Source organism: Thalassophryne amazonica, chromosome 1 (genome assembly GCF_902500255.1).
Source record: "Thalassophryne amazonica chromosome 1, fThaAma1.1, whole genome shotgun sequence".
Lineage (NCBI taxonomy): Eukaryota > Metazoa > Chordata > Actinopteri > Batrachoidiformes > Batrachoididae > Thalassophryne > Thalassophryne amazonica.
In genome coordinates this window covers 953,981-973,412 of record NC_047103.1, presented here as the reverse complement: position 1 = coordinate 973,412, position 19,432 = coordinate 953,981, and the positions used below count along the sequence as shown (strand labels likewise).

Here is a 19,432-nt window from a genome sequence, read left to right as displayed (position 1 = left end):
CGACGACACACCCGCCGAGGATCAAACTCTGGTTATTGGCGACTCTGTTTTGAGAAATGTGAAGTTAGCGACACCAGCAACCATAGTCAATTGTCTTCCGGGGGCCAGAGCAGGCGACATTGAAGGAAATTTGAAACTGCTGGCTAAGGCTAAGCGTAAATTTGGTAAGATTGTAATTCACGTCGGCAGTAATGACACCCGGTTACGCCAATCGGAGGTCACTAAAATTAACATTAAATCGGTGTGTAACTTTGCAAAAACAATGTCGGACTCTGTAGTTTCTCTGGGCCCCTCCCCAATCAGACCGGGAGTGACATGTTTAGCCGCATGTTCTCCCTGAATTGCTGGCTGTCTGAGTGGTGTCCAAAAAATGAGGTGGGCTTCATAGATAATTGGCAAAGCTTCTGGGGAAAACCTGGTCTTGTTAGGAGAGACGGCATCCATCCCACTTTGGATGGAGCAGCTCTCATTTCTAGAAATCTGGCTAATTTTCTTAAATCCTCCAAACCGTGACTATCCAGGGTTGGGACCAGGAAGCAGAGTTGTAGTCTTACACACCTCTCTGCAGCTTCTCTCCCCCTGCCATCCCCTCATTACCCCATCCCCGTAGAGACGGTGCCTGCTCCCAGACTACCAATAACCAGCAAAAATCTATTTAAGCATAAAAATTCAAAAAGAAAAAATAATATAGCACCTTCAACTGCACCACAGACTAAAACAGTTAAATGTGGTCTATTAAACATTAGGTCTCTCTCTTCTAAGTCCCTGTTGGTAAATGATATAATAATTGATCAACATATTGATTTATTCTGCCTAACAGAAACCTGGTTACAGCAGGATGAATATGTTAGTTTAAATGAGTCAACACCCCCGAGTCACACTAACTGTCAGAACGCTCGTAGCACGGGCCGGGGCGGTGGATTAGCAGCAATCTTCCATTCCAGCTTATTAATTAATCAAAAACCCAGACAGAGCTTTAATTCATTTGAAAGCTTGTCTCTTAGTCTTGTCCATCCAAATTGGAAGTCCCAAAACCAGTTTTATTTGTTATTATCTATCGTCCACCTGGTCGTTACTGTGAGTTTCTCTGTGAATTTTCAGACCTTTTGTCTGACTTAGTGCTTAGCTCAGATAAGATAATTATAGTGGGCGATTTTAACATCCACACAGATGCTGAGAATGACAGCCTCAACACTGCATTTAATCTATTATTAGACTCTATTGGCTTGCTCAAAAAGTAAATGAGTCCACCCACCACTTTAATCATATCTTAGATCTTGTTCTGACTTATGGTATGGAAATAGAAGACTTAACAGTATTCCCTGAAAACTCCCTTCTGTCTGATCATTTTTTAATAACATTTACATTTACTCTGATGGACTACCCAGCAGTAGGGAATAAGTTTCATTACACTAGAAGTCTTTCAGAAAGCGCTGTAACTAGGTTTAAGGATATGATTCCTTCTTTATGTTCTCTAATGCCATATAACAACACAGTGCAGAGTAGCTACCTAAACTCTGTAAGGGAGATAGAGTATCTCGTCAATAGTTTTACATCCTCATTGAAGACAACTTTGGATGCTGTAGCTCCTCTGAAAAAGAGAGCTTTAAATCAGAAGTGTCTGACTCCATGGTATAACTCTCAAACTCGTAGCTTAAAGCAGATAACCCGTAAGTTGGAGAGGAAATGGCGTCTCACTAATTTAGAAGATCTTCACTTAGCCTGGAAAAAGAGTCTGTTTGCTCTATAAAAAAGCCCTCCGTAAAGCTAGGACATCTTTCTACTCATCACTAATTGAAGAAAATAAGAACAACCCCAGGTTCTTTTCAGCACTGTAGCCAGGCTGACAAAGAGTCAGAGCTCTATTGAGCTGAGTATTCCATTAACTTTAACTAGTAATGACTTCATGACTTTCTTTGCTAACAAAATTTTAACTATTAGAGAAATAATTACTCATAACCATCCCAAAGACGTATCGTTATCTTTGGCTGCTTTCAGTGATGCCGGTATTTGGTTAGACTCTTTCTCTCCGATTGTTCTGTCTGAGTTATTTTCATTAGTTACTTCATCCAAACCATCAACATGTTTATTAGACCCCATTCCTACCAGGCTGCTCAAGGAAGCCCTACCATTATTTAATGCTTCGATCTTAAATATGATCAATCTATCTTTGTTAGTTGGCTATGTACCACAGGCTTTTAAGGTGGCAGTAATTAAACCATTACTTAAAAAGCCATCACTTGACCCAGCTATCTTAGCTAATTATAGGCCAATCTCCAACCTTCCTTTTCTCTCAAAAATTCTTGAAAGGGTAGTTGTAAAACAGCTAACTGATCATCTGCAGAGGAATGGTCTATTTGAAGAGTTTCAGTCAGGTTTTAGAATTCATCATAGTACAGAAACAGCATTAGTGAAGGTTACAAATGATCTTCTTATGGCCTCGGACAGTGGACTCATCTCTGTGCTTGTTCTGTTAGACCTCAGTGCTGCTTTTGATACTGTTGACCATAAAATTTTATTACAGAGATTAGAGCATGCCATAGGTATTAAAGGCACTGCGCTGCGGTGGTTTGAATCATATTTGTCTAATAGATTACAATTTGTTCATGTAAATGGGGAATCTTCCTCACAGACTAAAGTTAATTATGGAGTTCCACAAGGTTCTGTGCTAGGACCAATTTTATTCACTTTATATATGCTTCCCTTAGGCAGTATTATTAGACGGTATTGCTTAAATTTTCATTGTTACGCAGATGATACCCAGCTTTATCTATCCATGAAGCCAGAGGACACACACCAATTAGCTAAACTGCAGGATTGTCTTACAGACATAAAGACATGGATGACCTCTAATTTCCTGCTTTTAAACTCAGATAAAACTGAAGTTATTGTACTTGGCCCCACAAATCTTAGAAACATGGTGTCTAACCAGATCCTTACTCTGGATGGCATTACCCTGACCTCTAGTAATACTGTGAGAAATCTTGGAGTCATTTTTGATCAGGATATGTCATTCAAAGCGCATATTAAACAAATATGTAGGACTGCTTTTTTGCATTTACGCAATATCTCTAAAATCAGAAAGGTCTTGTCTCAGAGTGATGCTGAAAAACTAATTCATGCATTTATTTCCTCTAGGCTGGACTATTGTAATTCATTATTATCAGGTTGTCCTAAAAGTTCCCTAAAAAGCCTTCAGTTAATTCAAAATGCTGCAGCTAGAGTACTGACGGGGACTAGAAGGAGAGAGCATATCTCACCCATATTGGCCTCTCTTCATTGGCTTCCTGTTAATTCTAGAATAGAATTTAAAATTCTTCTTCTTACTTATAAGGTTTTGAATAATCAGGTCCCATCTTATCTTAGGGACCTCGTAGTACCATATCACCCCAATAGAGCGCTTCGCTCTCAGACTGCAGGCTTACTTGTGGTTCCTAGGGTTTGTAAGAGTAGAATGGGAGGCAGAGCCTTCAGCTTTCAGGCTCCTCTCCTGTGGAACCAGCTCCCAATTCAGATCAGGGAGACAGACACCCTCTCTACTTTTAAGATTAGGCTTAAAACTTTCCTTTTTGCTAAAGCTTATAGTTAGGGCTGGATCAGGTGACCCTGAACCATCTCTTAGTTATGCTGCTATAGACGTAGACTGCTGGGGGGTTCCCATGATGCACTGTTTCTTTCTCTTTTGCTCTGTATGCACCACTCTGCATTTAATCATTAGTGATCGATCTCTGCTCCCCTCCACAGCATGTCTTTTTCCTGGTTCTCTCCCTCAGCCCCAACCAGTCCCAGCAGAAGACTGCCCCTCCCTGAGCCTGGTTCTGCTGGAGGTTTCTTCCTGTTAAAAGGGAGTTTTTCCTTCCCACTGTAGCCAAGTGCTTGCTCACAGGGGGTCGTTTTGACCGTTGGGGTTTTACATCATTATTGTATGGCCTTGCCTTACAATATAAAGCGCCTTGGGGCAACTGTTTGTTGTGATTTGGCGCTATATAAAAAAAAAATTGATTGATTGATTGATATATATATATATGCTATGGTGACGACCAGAGCGGAGTGATTATTACAGTGATTTAACTCTCCGAACTACGTGTGCGTATACACAAAAATAATGCACGCCAGTTAGACATGGAATTACACTTAGTAACTTAGCACTGGGATACCAATTAAGTAATTATTAATAAGACTGCTCATATGGCTGAGGGTATTTTATATGATATGAGGTTGTTTATATTCTATAATATCAAAGCTTATGGGCAGATTAGCAGCAGCATTTAATTTGCATTGTATGTGGAATATTTTTGACAAAATTTAATTTTACTTCCAGAGAAATGTTTTCTGTGGGGATCAAACATTCATTTAAATGAATAATTTTGTATTATTTTTGAATTTTTTTTTCATCATATGAATTTCCTCAGGAAATGTATTGATTGTAATATGTTTGTGTTAAACTGTTCAGTTTCGCTCTTAAAAATGTGTTCAATTGCATTGTTCTATTTGACTAATGTCATACTGAGTCTTCAAATCTATGTGACTAAAAACATATTTTTTCACAGGAATTTTCTCAGGGAATTTATTGATAGTAATGTTTGTGTTAAAACTGTCTGCAGTTTTCCTCTTAAATATGATGTTTTATTAATTGTATGTAGCTGTCTAAAAGACTGTTGTAGTTTTTGTTTCGAGCGGTGATTTATGTTTAAGTTGAATTTATTTTTGCTCCTAAAATGTGTATTATCAATTTTATGTAGATCAATAGATGATTTTTTTTTAGGTTTCATTATTATTTCTAGTAGATTTATTCTTATTATGTCTGAACATTTTTTTTGGAGTAGTGTCTGTGGTTTACCACGTAAGAAATCTTTGGTAAAGTCGAAAATTTTTCATTTTATGTGCTTTTTGAGCAATGATGTTTAATTCTGTAAAGATGAATTGCATCATTTAATCTGTTATCAGAAGGAACCGGTGGTGGACATGCTGGAGTCTGAATCATAATCCATGTTGTCATCATTGTTGCTTTGACTCAGGGGGGTTTGAGGTCCGCTGGGACCAGTGTCTCCCTGTCAGCCCGTTCACCCTGTCCAACGGTGACAGAGGACTCAGCCGCAGCAGAAACATCAGTGTCGACCAAAGAAGGAGAGACAGAAACATCAACTGGACCGACCACAGAACCGTCAGTCACCACAGCATCAGTCAACCCAGAATGTTCAGTTGTCAGCTGATCAGCAGTTACACTGACAGCTACAGGCTCAGAGACACCCTGCTGTGGAGAAACGACCTCCTCCAGCACGCTGGGCCCCTCCCTCGGACCAGACACCAACACCGGGTCCCTGAGCCCCGAGGCCGAAGGCCCCGGAACTGGAACCGGACCCACCGACACGACTCCCCAGAAACATTGCGTTTGTGTGGACACGCGAGACATTTGTGACCAACGTCCCCACATTCAAAACACTTCATGCTTCCTGAACTATCATAAACCATGTAAAAAGAGTCTTCATGTTTGACTCTGAAGGACACGTCCAGAGTCTGGGTCGGACAGTTCAGGAACATGAACACCTGACAACGGAAGGACTGAACATGGCGAAGTTTCTCACTCTTACAGCCCAGTCCGATCATCTTAAAACCGCTGGAAAACTTCCCAAACCTCTGCAGCTCCCGACTGAGAGCCTCGTTTGAAACAAACAGAGGAACCCCAGAAATAATGATTTTAGTGGATGGAGCGTAGAGAGGAGAAGCCTGCAGGTAAGAATCATTTAGATAAACCCCACTTTCAACAATCTGAGCAGAGAAACACTCCTCCGACAGAAAAACCACCATGGCTTTGTTTATCCTGGACTAGACCCTGAAGCTGCCACCGTAAGCCACCAAGCCAATCCGAACAGGTGCTGAGCCATAGCCAGCCATTTAAATAAAGTGCACAACCACAAGGAATTTGGCCAGCTGTTAAATGGCTCAGCCATTTGCTATATTGACTAGGGGGCACTTGTCCACATTTAGAGCGCTCCTGGCATTCATGACGTAGGGCACATTGGAACTGCTTCCTGATCCTGACTCACGTTGATTTCAATAATCAAGAAGACTGGACTGGGTTGCTTGATGCGAGGATGTTTTGCTTCAAATCGCAGAAGCTTCCTCAGCTAAAATTCTTGCTCTGGTAGTCTGACTTCTGTCTGACCCTTGTAGAGAAGAACAAACAGAAGCCACAAAAGCTGGAGTTTTAAACTTAACCAGACCCCTCCTACCAAGAGGCAGAATGCTATTGGCTAGTGACTAAACAGTTGCTTTAATTAGCACCCCAGCACCCTCCTAATGACAGGGTAGCTGTCCCTCCTAATGATGGGACTGACACCTCTCCTGATGACGTGAATGACTCATTACCGTGAACAAAAGACTGAAACTGCTTTAACCTGAGTAACCCATTGTGAACAGGGGACAAAGCGTGTGTTACACCCCCTCCCCAGTTAAGGCTGGGTTTCAACTGTTTCACATACAATGCCTCCTTCACTCCTCTCTCAAACCATTTCTTTTCTCTGGCTAAGATTTTAACTTCCTTGTCCTCAAACGTGTGGTTAGTGTCTTTAAGGTGGGAGAGAGAGAGAGACAGGGAGGGACAAAGACAGACAGAGAGAGAGACAGACAGACAGACAGACATAGAGAGAGACAGGGAGGGACAGAGAGAGAGAGAGAGAGAGAGAGAGGGACAGCGAGGGACATAAACAGACAGACAGGGAGAGACAGGGAAGGACAGAGAGAGAGAGAGAGAGAGAGAGAGAGAGAGAGGGACACCGAGGGACAAAAACAGACAGACAGACAGGGAGAGACAGGGAGGGACAGAGAGAGAGAGAGAGAGAGAGAGAGAGAGAGAGAGAGAGAGAGAGAGGGAGAGGGAGACCGAGGGACAAAAACAGACAGACATAGAGAGAGAAAGGGAGGGACAGAGAGAGAGAGAGAGAGAGAGAGAGAGAGAGAGAGAGAGGGACAGCGAGGGACAAAAACAGACAGACAGACAGGGAGAGACAGGGAGGGACAGAGAGAGAGAGAGAGAGAGAGAGAGAGAGAGAGACGGGAGGGACAAAGACAGACAGACAGACAGAGAGACAGGGAGGGACAGAGAGAGAGAGAGAAGGAGGGACAGAGACAAATGGAGAGAGATTAAACTATGTCACTTTATGTACAGTTGTATGTAAAAGTTTGGGCCCCCCTGATAATTTTCATGATTTTCCTTTATAAATCATTGGTTGTCTGGATCAGTAATTTCAGTTAAATATATCATATAGCAGATGAACACAGTGATATTTGAGAAGTGAAATGAAGTTTATAGTATTTACAGAAAGTGTGCAATAATTATTTAAACAAAATGAGGCAGGTGGATAAATTTGGGCACCCTTGTCATTTTATTGATTTGAATACATTTAGCACTAATTATTGGAACACAAAATTGGTTTGGTAAGCTCATTGACCCTTGACCTCCTTACACAGGTGAATCCAATCATGAGAAAGGGTATTTAAGGTGGTCATTTATAAATGTTTCTCCTCTTTGCATCTCTTCTAATGAGTGGCAACATGGGAGCCTCTAAACAACTCTCAAATGACCTGAAAACATTGTTCAACATCATGGTTTAGGGGAAGGATACAAAAGCTATCTCAGAGATTTCAGCTGTCAGTTTCCACTGTGAGGAACATAGTGAGGAAATGGAAGACTGCAGGCAGTACATGAATACAGTGGCAGCAGCAGCGCTCAGAAACGGCTTAACATTACAAAAACTAAGCAAATGATTAAAAAACACCAAGAACAACAGCAAAACGAAATACAGATGAATTGAGGATTTCGTTGCCCTTCGTTCAAATTTTTTGACAGTTTAAAAATCCTGATGAAGCGCCAGCTGCAGGAACGAAGCTGAGTGAAGGTTAAACACTGCCAATGAAAGTCAACAAAAGTCCAGATTTGTTGTTTCATTTGGGCTTCGTTGCCCTTCATGAAGTGCTGTGTGAAAGAAGAAGAAAGAAGAAAGTTGGGGCCTGCAAGGCTGGCTAAACAAAAACAACAGGTGCAGCAGCCGGCCAACCCCATACAGGGCCATCGAAGCCGCTGCAAACACCAGACTAACAAAAAAAGCAAAAACCCCTAAACCCAATCAAAAGAAAACTGAAAACAGGACAGCCGGTCCCACCTGGCCCAAAAGATAAGAAAAATCCAAAAATAAAACTACTAAAAACTACTCACAGGACAGGCTCAGGCCTCAAGCCTTAGGCCTGAGCCTGACAGCTGGCAGCTGTGTGTGCTGACGAGCCATGCCCAGACCCCGGCACAAATTGAGCTGGAGAAGGTGTGTGTGTGTGTGTGTGTGTGTGTGTGTGTGTGTGTGTGTGTGTGTGTGTGTGTGTGTGTGTGTGTGTGTGTGTGTGTGTGTGTGTGTGTGTGTGTGTGTGTGTGTGTGTGTGTGTGTGTGTGAGAGAGAGAGAGCAATGCACCGCAGACAACCCTATTTATAGGCTGATGGAGGGGGTGTTTCCACAAAACCAGCACGTAACATATGGAATTAAAGTGAAAGTTCTTTTTCTCGAAGATTTCTAGCAATAATGATTAAAGCTTAAGAGATAAAGAGAGTAGATTAAAGCATTAAATGACTGCTTTGCAGCGGGTATCCCTGCTAGTTATAATAAACAGATTGAGAAGTCTTTAAAACTGCCAAATAGTTTTCCTCTTTCTGAATAAATGTGTTGTACTTTGTAAGTAGACTATAATCCGCTACAGCGAGGTGTGAAGCATTTACGTGGCATTAAATGTCTGTTTGCTCGAAATTGTAATGAATACAATGCTTTAGATTCTCTATACGTATATATGTTGTGAGTATATACAGGGCTGTAGGTGTGTGTGTGGGGGGGGGGCAAAAAACACAGTATACCCACTAGAAACATGAAGACTACACCACCGCGAGAAACTTAACATGGGTCTGATCCTCAGTTCATCACACGGCCAGGTGTCTGACTCCCACAGCAGCTTCTGCAAATGAGACATTTGTTTTGTGTCTTTGGCATCCTCAGGGAAGCAGGACATTTGGATAATGAGGCCTCAGGAGAGGCTCGGAGGCATGTGGTGTCCGCTGGGGTCAAACATTACATCATGACAGCATTTCATCAAAGCAAACAAGCATCTTCCTGAAAGGGATGCTTTGCCGCTTTTGCTTATTTCCTGCTCCAATCACAGCTGCTTATGTCATTCTGGTGTATTCAGCTGATCAGGAGCTGCCAAACACCAGCCTGGACTAATCAGACCTGAGCAGGAACCAATGGGAAAATTGAAGGACGGATGATTTCAAGGAACTAAAATTGTGAAGATGACTGACTTCCTGAAGCGTTATCACTTGACGACATACGTATGTCACACTTTTACCTGAAAAAAGTGAAACATGACATTTAAAGATTCTAAGTACTTATGTGGGCCGCTGAAGAGGAGGTACTGCTGGCCCACCACCACCAGAGGGCGCCCTGCTTGGAGTGCGGGCTCCAAGCACGAGAGGGCGCCAGACCCAGAAGAAGTGACAGCTGTCATTCATCCTCTGCACCAGCTGTCACTCGTTCATCATCATCACCATAAAGGCCGGACTGCAACTCCACCTCCTCGCCGAGAAATCGACTACCGAAGAGGTAATTTCTCTGCTGACTCATACGTTGCGTAATAATCTGAACTTCTGTTGCAGCCATTTTCCTGGTGTTTTCCTTATCTGTGGGATTGGCGTTTGGTGTGACAGCGACGGCTTCGCCTCACACCCCAAACCAGATAAGTGGTTAATCAGGAGCTGCACGAGTGTGTGATTGGAGGTGGAGGTGCTCCCTCCTAACTGTGTGCAGACTGTGGATTACTGAGTGTGTGGACTCACACTCATTCATCTTGTCTTTGCTTTCTGCCAGCAGTACCAGGGTCGACAGCCGAAGACAGAGGCCACCTGGGGACTCGGGACTTGGCGGCTCCGGTGTTCTTCAGACTGTCGGTGGTGGAAGCCGTGTGGGACGCGGCTTCTCTCTCGTCGGGGGTCTTCTATCTTCGAGCCTGCCCACACGTCACCTGGTGTTAACTGACTTTGCAAATTTTGTGTATTTAGTTGTGTATTGTCACAACATTAAATTGTTACTTTTTGGCTTATTCATTGTCCGTTCATTTGCGCCCCCTGTTGTGGGTCCGTGCTACGACACCTTCCCAACAGTACTGAAACAGTCTGTCATATCAGGACAGATGTTACAGTGAGACCTGAAGCATCTTCAGCCACTTCTCCTGTCCAGTCAGGGAATTGGCCTGAGACCCTCCGTCACTATGCTGCAGGTCTTTCTGGTGTCTCTGGATTTGCGACTGGCCTCAATCAAGGCTCTCATGACTTCCTGGGCCTGTTTTTTGTGGCAGTATGTGACAAACAACTACTATCATCACCGCTACCACCAATCTCCTCCTGCTCCCGTACCACCTCCATGGCAGTGGGACCCTTACTGTCACATTCACTGTCCAACTCCAGTACCACCTGCTGCTGCTGAGAGGGACCCACAGGCGCCCCTATCAGGCCGGCCCCTGCAGCAAACATCTCTGAAAATTTTCTGCTGTCAGCAGCATCACTTGCAAGAGCTTTTTTTCCTTTTCCCTCAGTTTTTCTGCACTACCTTTCTGCTTTTTCTCCATTTTATGACTCACTTTGTTTTTCATGTTCTACTGTGTTGTTTCTCTCTCCCTCTCATGATTGCTCATAATTAAAGAATTGAATGAGAGGGAGGAGGGGGTCAAGAACATGTCTGTGCCTCCAGACAATCCTGTCTCAGAGGTCTACAGACAATTCCTTTGACTTCATGCTTGGTTTGTGCTCTGACTGTCAAATGTGGGACCTTATATGTAGACAGGTCTTTCCAAATCATGTCCAGTTAACTGAATGTGCTCCAGATGGACTCCAATTAAGCTGTAGAAACATCTCAAGGATGATCAGTGGAAACAGGAGGCACCTGAGCTCAAATCTGAGGTTCATGGTAAAAGCTGTGAATACTTGGACATGTGATTTCTTGTTTTTGTTTTTTTGGTTTTTTTTTTGTTTGTTTGTTTGTTTTAATATATGTTTGCAAAAATCTCCAAAAACAGTTTTTTTCACATTGTCATTATGGGGTATTGTGTGTAGAATTTTGAGGAAAAAATTAATATCATCTGTTTTAGAATAAGGCTGTAACATAATAAAAGGTGGAAAAAGTGAAGCGCTGTGAATACTTTCTGGATGCACCGTAGAGAACATTGTAAGGAATGCTCAATTTTGATTTTGAAGATGGAAACACATTTCAGTCTGAGCAGACATCTTACTGCAAACTTTAACAAATGTTCGCCATCAAATAACATTCACTGTGATTCAAAGATAAATCCATCCATCCATCCATTTTCTTCCGCTTTATTCGGAGTCGGGTCGCGGGGGCAGCAGCTCAAGCAAAGCCGCCCAGACCTCCCAATCCACACACACCTCCCCCAGCTCCTCCGGGGGAACTCCAAGGCGTTCCCAAGCCAGCCGAGAGATGTAGTCCCTCCAGCGTGTCCTGGGTCTTCCCCAGGGCCTCCTCCCAATGGGACGTGCCCGGAACACCTCTCCAGCGAGGCGTCCAGGGGGCATCCGGAAAAGATGCCCGAGCCACCTCAACTGACCCCTTTCGATGTGGAGGATCAGCGGCTCAACTCCGAGCTCCTCCCGAGTGACCGAGCTCCTCACCCTATCTCTAAGGGAGCGCCCAGCCACCCTGCGGAGGAAACTCATCTCGGCCGCTTGTACCCGCGATCTCGTTCTTTCGGTCATGAGCCAACTCTCATGACCATAGGTGAGGATCAGAACGTAGATCGATCGACGGTCCGATACAGCAACCGCATCACTGCAGACGCTGCACCAATCCGTCTATCGATCTCACGCTCCATCCGTCCCTCACTCGTGAACAAGACCCCGAGATACTTAAACTCCTGCACTTGAGGCAAGGACACTCCACCGACCTGAAGAGGGCAAAGCACCTTTTTCCGGTCGAGAACCATGGCCTCGGATTTGGAGGTGCTGATCTTCATCCCGGGTGCCTCACACTTGGCTGCAAACCACCCCAGTGCACGCTGAAGGTCCTGATTTGATGAAGCCAACAGAACCACATCGTCTGCAAACAGCAGAGACGAGATTCTGTGGTTCCCAAACCAGACCCCCTCTACACCCTGGCTGTGCCTAGAAATTCTGTCCATAAAAATAATGAACAGAACCTTTGACAAACAGCAGCCCTGGTGGAGGCCAACGTGCACTGGAAACTGGTTTGGGTACAGGGACCGGATACCCCTTAGCAAAGGACCCCGGACCCTGTACTCCCAGAGCACTCCCCACAGGGTGCCCCGAGGGACACGGTCGAACGCCTTCTCCAGATCCACAAAACACATGTGGACTGGTTGGGCGAACTCCCATGAACCCTTGAGCACCCGATGGAGCGTGTAGAGCTGGTTCAGTGTGCCGCGACCAGGACGAATACTACACTGCTCCTCCTGAATCCGAGGTTCGACCATCGGTTGAATTCTCCTCTCCAGTACTCTGGAATAGACCTTACCGTGGAGGCTGAGGAGTGTGATCCCCCTATTGTTCAATCAATCAATCAATCAATCAATTTTTTATATAGCGCCAAATCACAACAAACAGTTGCCCCAAGGCGCTTTATATTGTAAGGCAAGGCCATACAATAATTATGAAAAACCCCAACGGTCAAAACGACCCCCTGTGAGCAAGCACTTGGCTACAGTGGGAAGGAAAAACTCCCTTTTAACAGGAAGAAACCTCCAGCAGAACCAGGCTCAGGGAGGGGCAGTCTTCTGCTGGGACTGGTTGGGGCTGAGGGAGAGAACCAGGAAAAAGACATGCTGTGGAGGGGAGGAGAGATCGATCACTAATGATTAAATGCAGAGTGGTGCATATAGAGCAAAAAGAGAAAGAAACAGTGCATCATGGGAACCCCCCAGCAGTCTACGTCTATAGCAGCATAACTAAGGGATGGTTCAGGGTCACCTGATCCAGCTCTAACTATAAGCTTTAGTAAAAAGGAAAGTTTTAAGCCTAATCTTAAAAGTAGAGAGGGTGTCTGTCTCCCTGATCTGAATTGGGAGCTGGTTCCACAGGAGAGGAGCCTGAAAGCTGAAGGCTCTATTGGGGTGATATGGTACTACGAGGTCCCTAAGATAAGATGAGACCTGATTATTCAAAACCTTATAAGTAAGAAGAAGAATTTTAAATTCTATTCTAGAATTAACAGGAAGCCAATGAAGAGAGGCCAATATGGGTGAGATATGCTCTCTCCTTCTAGTCCCTGTCAGTACTCTAGCTGCAGCATTTTGAATTAACTGAAGGCTTTTTAGGGAACTTTTAGGACAACCTGATAATAATGAATTACAATAGTCCAGCCTAGAGGAAATAAATGCATGAATTAGTTTTTCAGCATCACTCTGAGACAAGACCTTTCTGATTTTAGAGATATTGCGTAAATGCAAAAAAGCAGTCCTACATATTTGTTTAATATGCGCTTTGAATGACATATCCTGATCAAAAATGACTCCAAGATTTCTCACAGTATTACTAGAGGTCAGGGTAATGCCATCCAGAGTAAGGATCTGGTTAGACACCATGTTTCTAAGATTTGTGGGGCCAAGTACAATAACTTCAGTTTTATCTGTTTAAAAGCAGGAAATTAGAGGTCATCCATGTCTTTATGTCTGTAAGACAATCCTGCAGTTTAGCTAATTGGTGTGTGTCCTCTGGCTTCATGGATAGATAAAGCTGGGTATCATCTGCGTAACAATGAAAATTTAAGCAATACCGTCTAATAATACTGCCTAAGGGAAGCATGTATAAAGTGAATAAAATTGGTCCTACCACAGAACCTTGTGGAACTCCATAATTAACTTTAGTCTGTGAAGAAGATTCCCCATTTACATGAACAAATTGTAATCTATTAGACATTGTTGTGTGTTGGGCGGGGGGGTTGGCTGGCCAAGATACTGTTTGTGTGTTTTGTGTATACTTTGGGTGGTTTGTGGGGGGCGTGTCTGAGGCTGTGATGATGGATGAAGCATCTCTCACCCTCCACTGTCATCATGCCAACCCCATGCACCTGATGAGCAGTTCATGTGCAGATCTAGAGGACTACCAGCTGAAGAGGATGTACCTGATGAGCAGTTCACGTGTAGAGCTAAAGGACTACCAGCTGAAGTGGATATCCTGATCAGCAGTTCACGCGCAGTTCCAAAGGACTTCCAGCTGAAGTAGATATCCTAATAATGTACTACATTTAAGCCATGACTGCTCTGTGTAAGGTGCTGGGGACTCAACCTTGTTGCTGCTGTGTGACGATCGTTTGTCTAACATTGTGACCCTGAGGATCGCTCCAGGTTTGACGCACCGTACCTGTTAAGGAGATGGGTGAGGGACATGCTCCATCAGCACACTTCAGAGGTAACTAAAGCTGTGAATGACTTTGAGTAATTAACAATAGTAATTTGGCATTTTGTACGCAGCTATATTTGAGCTACTCTGATAATTGTGTAAATTGCTCTTCACAGCCGTGGCGTGCGGATTGATGGTCCTACACGGGCTGTGAGAGCTGTTTCTGTAATTTGAGTCTGAATTAGAACCTGAATGTGTTTGCTGATGGTGTGAACCCTAAACAGTATTTGTGTGAACAGTGTTGACTTATCTCGCCTCTCATCCTTAACAGGCGCTGTCCGATTCATTAACCACCTGGAGGGTGCCGGCGGGAATTTCTGGGTCCAGAACTGTCGGGCTCCAATCTCTTGGGCGCTAGGAAGAGCGCGTCATCCTCCACCCCGCCAGGCTGTTAATTCACTTTTTGTTTATATTTGCACTTGAAATAAATCTGTTATGTTCTTTGGAACCGCTCTCTGTTTCTTTAGTGCTGGGTCCTTGTCAGATGCTGGTTCGCTCCTCTAACCTGCGTCCCAACATAACACCTATAGTTGGAACACACCCTCCGGTCCCCCTTCTTAAATCAATCAATCAATCAATCAGCATTTATTTATAAAGCACTTTACAACACCGACTGGTGTCCAGAGTGCTTAACATTAAAAACACAAATTTACAAAAATAAAACACATATAAAATAAAATGTTAAAACAACACATAAAAAAGAACATAAAAATAACAGAACATGTCACCTCCCCACTAAGTGTTAAAAGCCAGTTTAAATAAATAAGTCTTTAACTTAGATTTAAAAAGTGCTCGGTCAGGAATAGTACGTAACTCAAGAGGTAGCTCATTCCACAGTCTCGGGCCGGCTACTGCGAAAGCATGATCACCCCAGTGTTTATATCTTGACCTTGGAACATCTACGTAAAGCTGGCCAGATGCCCTTAATGTCCTACTGTAGGTGCGCAAAGTTAAAATTTCAGACAAGTAGGGAGGTGCAAGGCCATAAATAGCTATAAAAGCAAACATTAAAATTTTAAAATCAATTCTAAAACGAACTGGAAGCCAGTGGAGTGAGTACAGGACGGGCGTAATATGCTCACGTCTAAAAGTGTTTGTCAAAAGACGAGCAGCAACATTCTGCACCAACTGGAGACGTGCAAGAGACGACTGATTAATGCCCGAATAAAGTGCATTACAATAATCAAGTCTGGACCTGATGAAAGCATGAATGGCGTCTCAAGATCATGTCTACTGAGAAAATGCTTTATTTTAGCCAAAAGGCGAAGTTGGAAAAAACTAGCTTTGACAACAGAATTTATCAGTTGATCGAACCTCAAACAGCTGTCAAATATCACAAACAAATTCTTGACAGCTGGTTTTACATAGTTAGCCAAAGCACCAAAATTTGGTGTTACCACATTTGGTTTGCCAGAGCGCTCAAACACCATGATCTCTGTTTTACCATCATTCAGGTAAAGGAAGTTTTGGGACAGCCACTGCTTTACATCATGAATACAATTAAATAATGATGACAAAGCATCACTCCCATTAGTCCTCACAGGCAAATAGATTGGCAGATCATCTGCATAACAATGAAAGGACAGATTGTGCTGGGTTATAATTGACCCCAATGGCAGAATGTACAAAGAAAATAGAATCGGCCCAAGGACAGATCCCTGCGGCACTCCACAGCACAGAGGAGCAGTTGATGACTACTGACTTAAGTGCAGTACCATGAATGCCAATAAAATGTTCCAACCGGGAGACAAGTACTGTGTGATCCACAGTATCAAAGGCTGCTGTGAGGTCCAACAGAACCAGCACAGCAGGATTCCCTGCATCCACCGACAGAGTAATATCATTATGAACTTTTAAAAGTGCTGACTCAGTGCTGTGTCACGATCTAAACCCAGACTGGAATTTTTCAAGGATGAGATTGTCTTCTAAAAATGACTAACTGTAAAAAGACAACCTTTTCTAAAACCTTAGACAGAAATGGCAGATGAGACACAGGTCTAAAATTGGATAAAACTGATGAGTCCAGGTGAGGTTTTTTAAGAAGAGGTCGAACCACAGCATGTTTAAAAGCAGCTGGAACAGACCCTGATCTAAGACAAGCATTGATAAAAGTTAGGAGACCCGCCCCAACAGTATTAAAAGCCTCCTTCAGCACCTTAGCTGGAACAACATCAAAAGGACAACTTGTAGATTTTATGTGTTTTACAACATCAGCGAGAGATGCAAAAGAAATGGGCTCAAACTGTTCGAGCACAGCAGAATGTGCACGAGGAGCAGACAACTCAACATTACAGCTCTGATCAGCGTTCTGTCTGACTGATGAAACCTTATCAATAAAAAACTGAAGAAACTCCTCACAGGTTGTGGTTGTAGCGTCCATCAAAACAGAGGTGTGTGGATTTACAACTGAGTTTATAGTCTGAAATAACACACTGGGACGAAGACAACTGCTCGAAATAATATGAGACAGATATTGTGCTTTTGCCTCCTTCACAGCCTTCTGATAGTCAGTTAGACTGTCCCTCAGAAAACCCAGAGACACCTGTAGTTTGTCCTTTTTCCATTTTCTCTCCGCCCGTCTGCAGCGTTGCCTGAGGGCACGGGTCGTGGCATTTAACCAGGGGTCGGATTTTGATTTCCTGGATTTGCAGCACATCGGTGCAACAGAGTCCAAAATGACTGTGCATGTAGAGTGGAAAGAAGAGAGGATGTTATCTGGGAGTAATGGAGAAACCAGTCCATTCATGGCATAAAACTGAGAGTCCATGAAGGCAGCAGCAAAGTCCCTCGCTGTCGAGGAGGTGACCAAACGGCGGCAAGAGACAGGAACAAGTGGCTTACTAGCAGATGGAGGAGCAATAAATTAAAAAAATAACAGGAAAGTGATCTGAAATAGCAGCGTCTGATATGTCCTTAAGTGAAACTGAGAGCCCAAAAGAAATAACCAGGTCCAAGGTGTGTCCAAGATTATGTGTTGGTCCATCCACAACTTGTGTTAGACCAAAAGAGTTCAGGAGGCTTTTAAAATCATCAGCCAGCTGATTAGAAGGACAACAGATATGAATATTAAAATCACCACAGACCAAACATTTGTCATATTTTGGGATAAAATCTGCCACTGAGAATTTGAAATGTGCGCTGTGTGTATGTTACCTCTGTGTATTCAAAGTCCGACAGCGGTGCAATGCTCCTGATGTAGTCAATTCTGAACTGGTTGCCAGGGTTACCCAGAGGAACGGGTGGAATCAACATATTCATGGCCGACACAATGGTCTGAAACAAGTACAAAGAACCTGAAGCTGAAAACACACAGAAGATCACGTTTGTCCTCCTCCGTCAACGTCGTGCAGAGAGCCACACCTCCCGTGTTTATAAGTCAGTTTTTCATTTTCAATTTATTTTCCTTTATATAGCACCAAATCACAACAAAGTTGCCTCAAGGTGCTTCACACAGTAAGGTCTAACCTTACTAACCAGCAGAGCAACAGTGGTAAGGAAAAACTCCCTCTGAGGAAGAAACCTCAAGTAGACCAGACTCAAAGGGGTGACCCTCTGCTTGGGCCATGATACAAACATAAATTACAGAACAATTTACAAAACAAATATACAGGAAATTCTGTTGGTGCACAGGACAGGAGGGTCTCCAGCACAAATACCACACCCATCTCTGGACGGAGCTGCACCTTAAACAGAGAGAAAAAACAGAATCAGGCATCAGAAAGACAAGAAATACAGTATAATTTGTCAACATTAAACAACAAGAAAAACAGAAGAAATACTAAGGTGATCGTCGGCCACTAGCCTTAAGCTTCACTAAAAGCCTCGGCACACTCCGTTTACTAATAAAATTAATTAAAAGAGGAAAAAGCGTAGTAACATACTATGTCAGTATGCTAGCCATACGAAAGGGAAAATAAGTGTCTTAAGTCTGGACTTGAAAGTTTCTGTTTTATTGATGCAGGGAGATCATTCCACAGAACAGGGGCACGATAAGAGAAAGCTCTGTGACCCACAGACTTCTTATTCACCTTATAGGGACACAAAGTAGTCCTGCACCCTGAGAACGTAAAGCCCGGGCCGGTACGTAAGGTTTAATTAGGTCAGCTAGGTAGGGAGGTGCCAGTCTGTGAATAATTTTATAGACTAGTAGCAGAACCTTAAAATCTGATCTCACTGGGACAGGAAGCCAGTGAAGAGACGCCAAAATGGGTGTAATGTGGTCAAACTTTCTGCTTTGTGTCAAAAGTCTGGCTGCAGCATTTTGGACCAGTTGGAGAGCCCTAATGCTAGACTGTGGTAAACCAGAAAATAGAACATTGCAGTAGACCAATCTAGAAGAGAGAAATGCATGGATCAGGGTCTCAGCATCAGCCACAGATAGTCATTAAGCACTGTTCACGGGGGTGCCACTGCATGAACACCATCCATAATTATTACTTGTTTAGCGTAATAATGGCACACATCAGAATTAAAGCCAGCACATATACATTTGACATTGTTTATGTGCACTAAACTTGAAACAGTCTGTCATCCGAACTGAGGTAAAGTGGGTGAAGGCCGCAGCAGGCGGGGCCCGCACCGCCCATATGTCACAGGTCATAGAATCCAATGGACGTCGACCTTGTCTGACCTTTACTTTGGAGACCAAATATTCAACACAGTCAAAACTATTTCATTTATTAATCCTTTAATTTTAACCAATAATTTGCATCATTTCTTTTTTTACTGAAGTTGGAGCAACTTTATCTTTTGACCCCTGTACAAACTGAAACTGACCTTTGTCACCATTTGTGTTGTTTTTACCCCATAACTCCAGAACATTCAGTCAGAGATAGTCCCAACTATACCTTTTTGGAATCATTATGATCAGACAAATAATGTGGTGTAGTTTTCAACATGACTGAAGCATTTTTACATTTTGACCTTTGTGTAATTCTTCCTTGACCCCGAGCTGGCTTTTGCTACCACCCTGG

At 43.4% G+C, this 19,432-nt stretch overlaps 1 protein-coding gene across 1 annotated transcript in view; it reads right to left on the bottom strand.

Annotated features, from left to right (window-relative positions):
• LOC117521565 (guanine nucleotide-binding protein G(olf) subunit alpha-like) overlaps positions 1-19,432 on the bottom strand; it is a 126,815-nt gene that overhangs the window by 80,233 nt on the left and 27,150 nt on the right. The window contains exon 5 of the mRNA XM_034182920.1: positions 17,613-17,732. Coding sequence (XP_034038811.1) covers positions 17,613-17,732 — 120 coding nt within the window. The remainder of the gene's footprint in view (positions 1-17,612; positions 17,733-19,432) is intronic.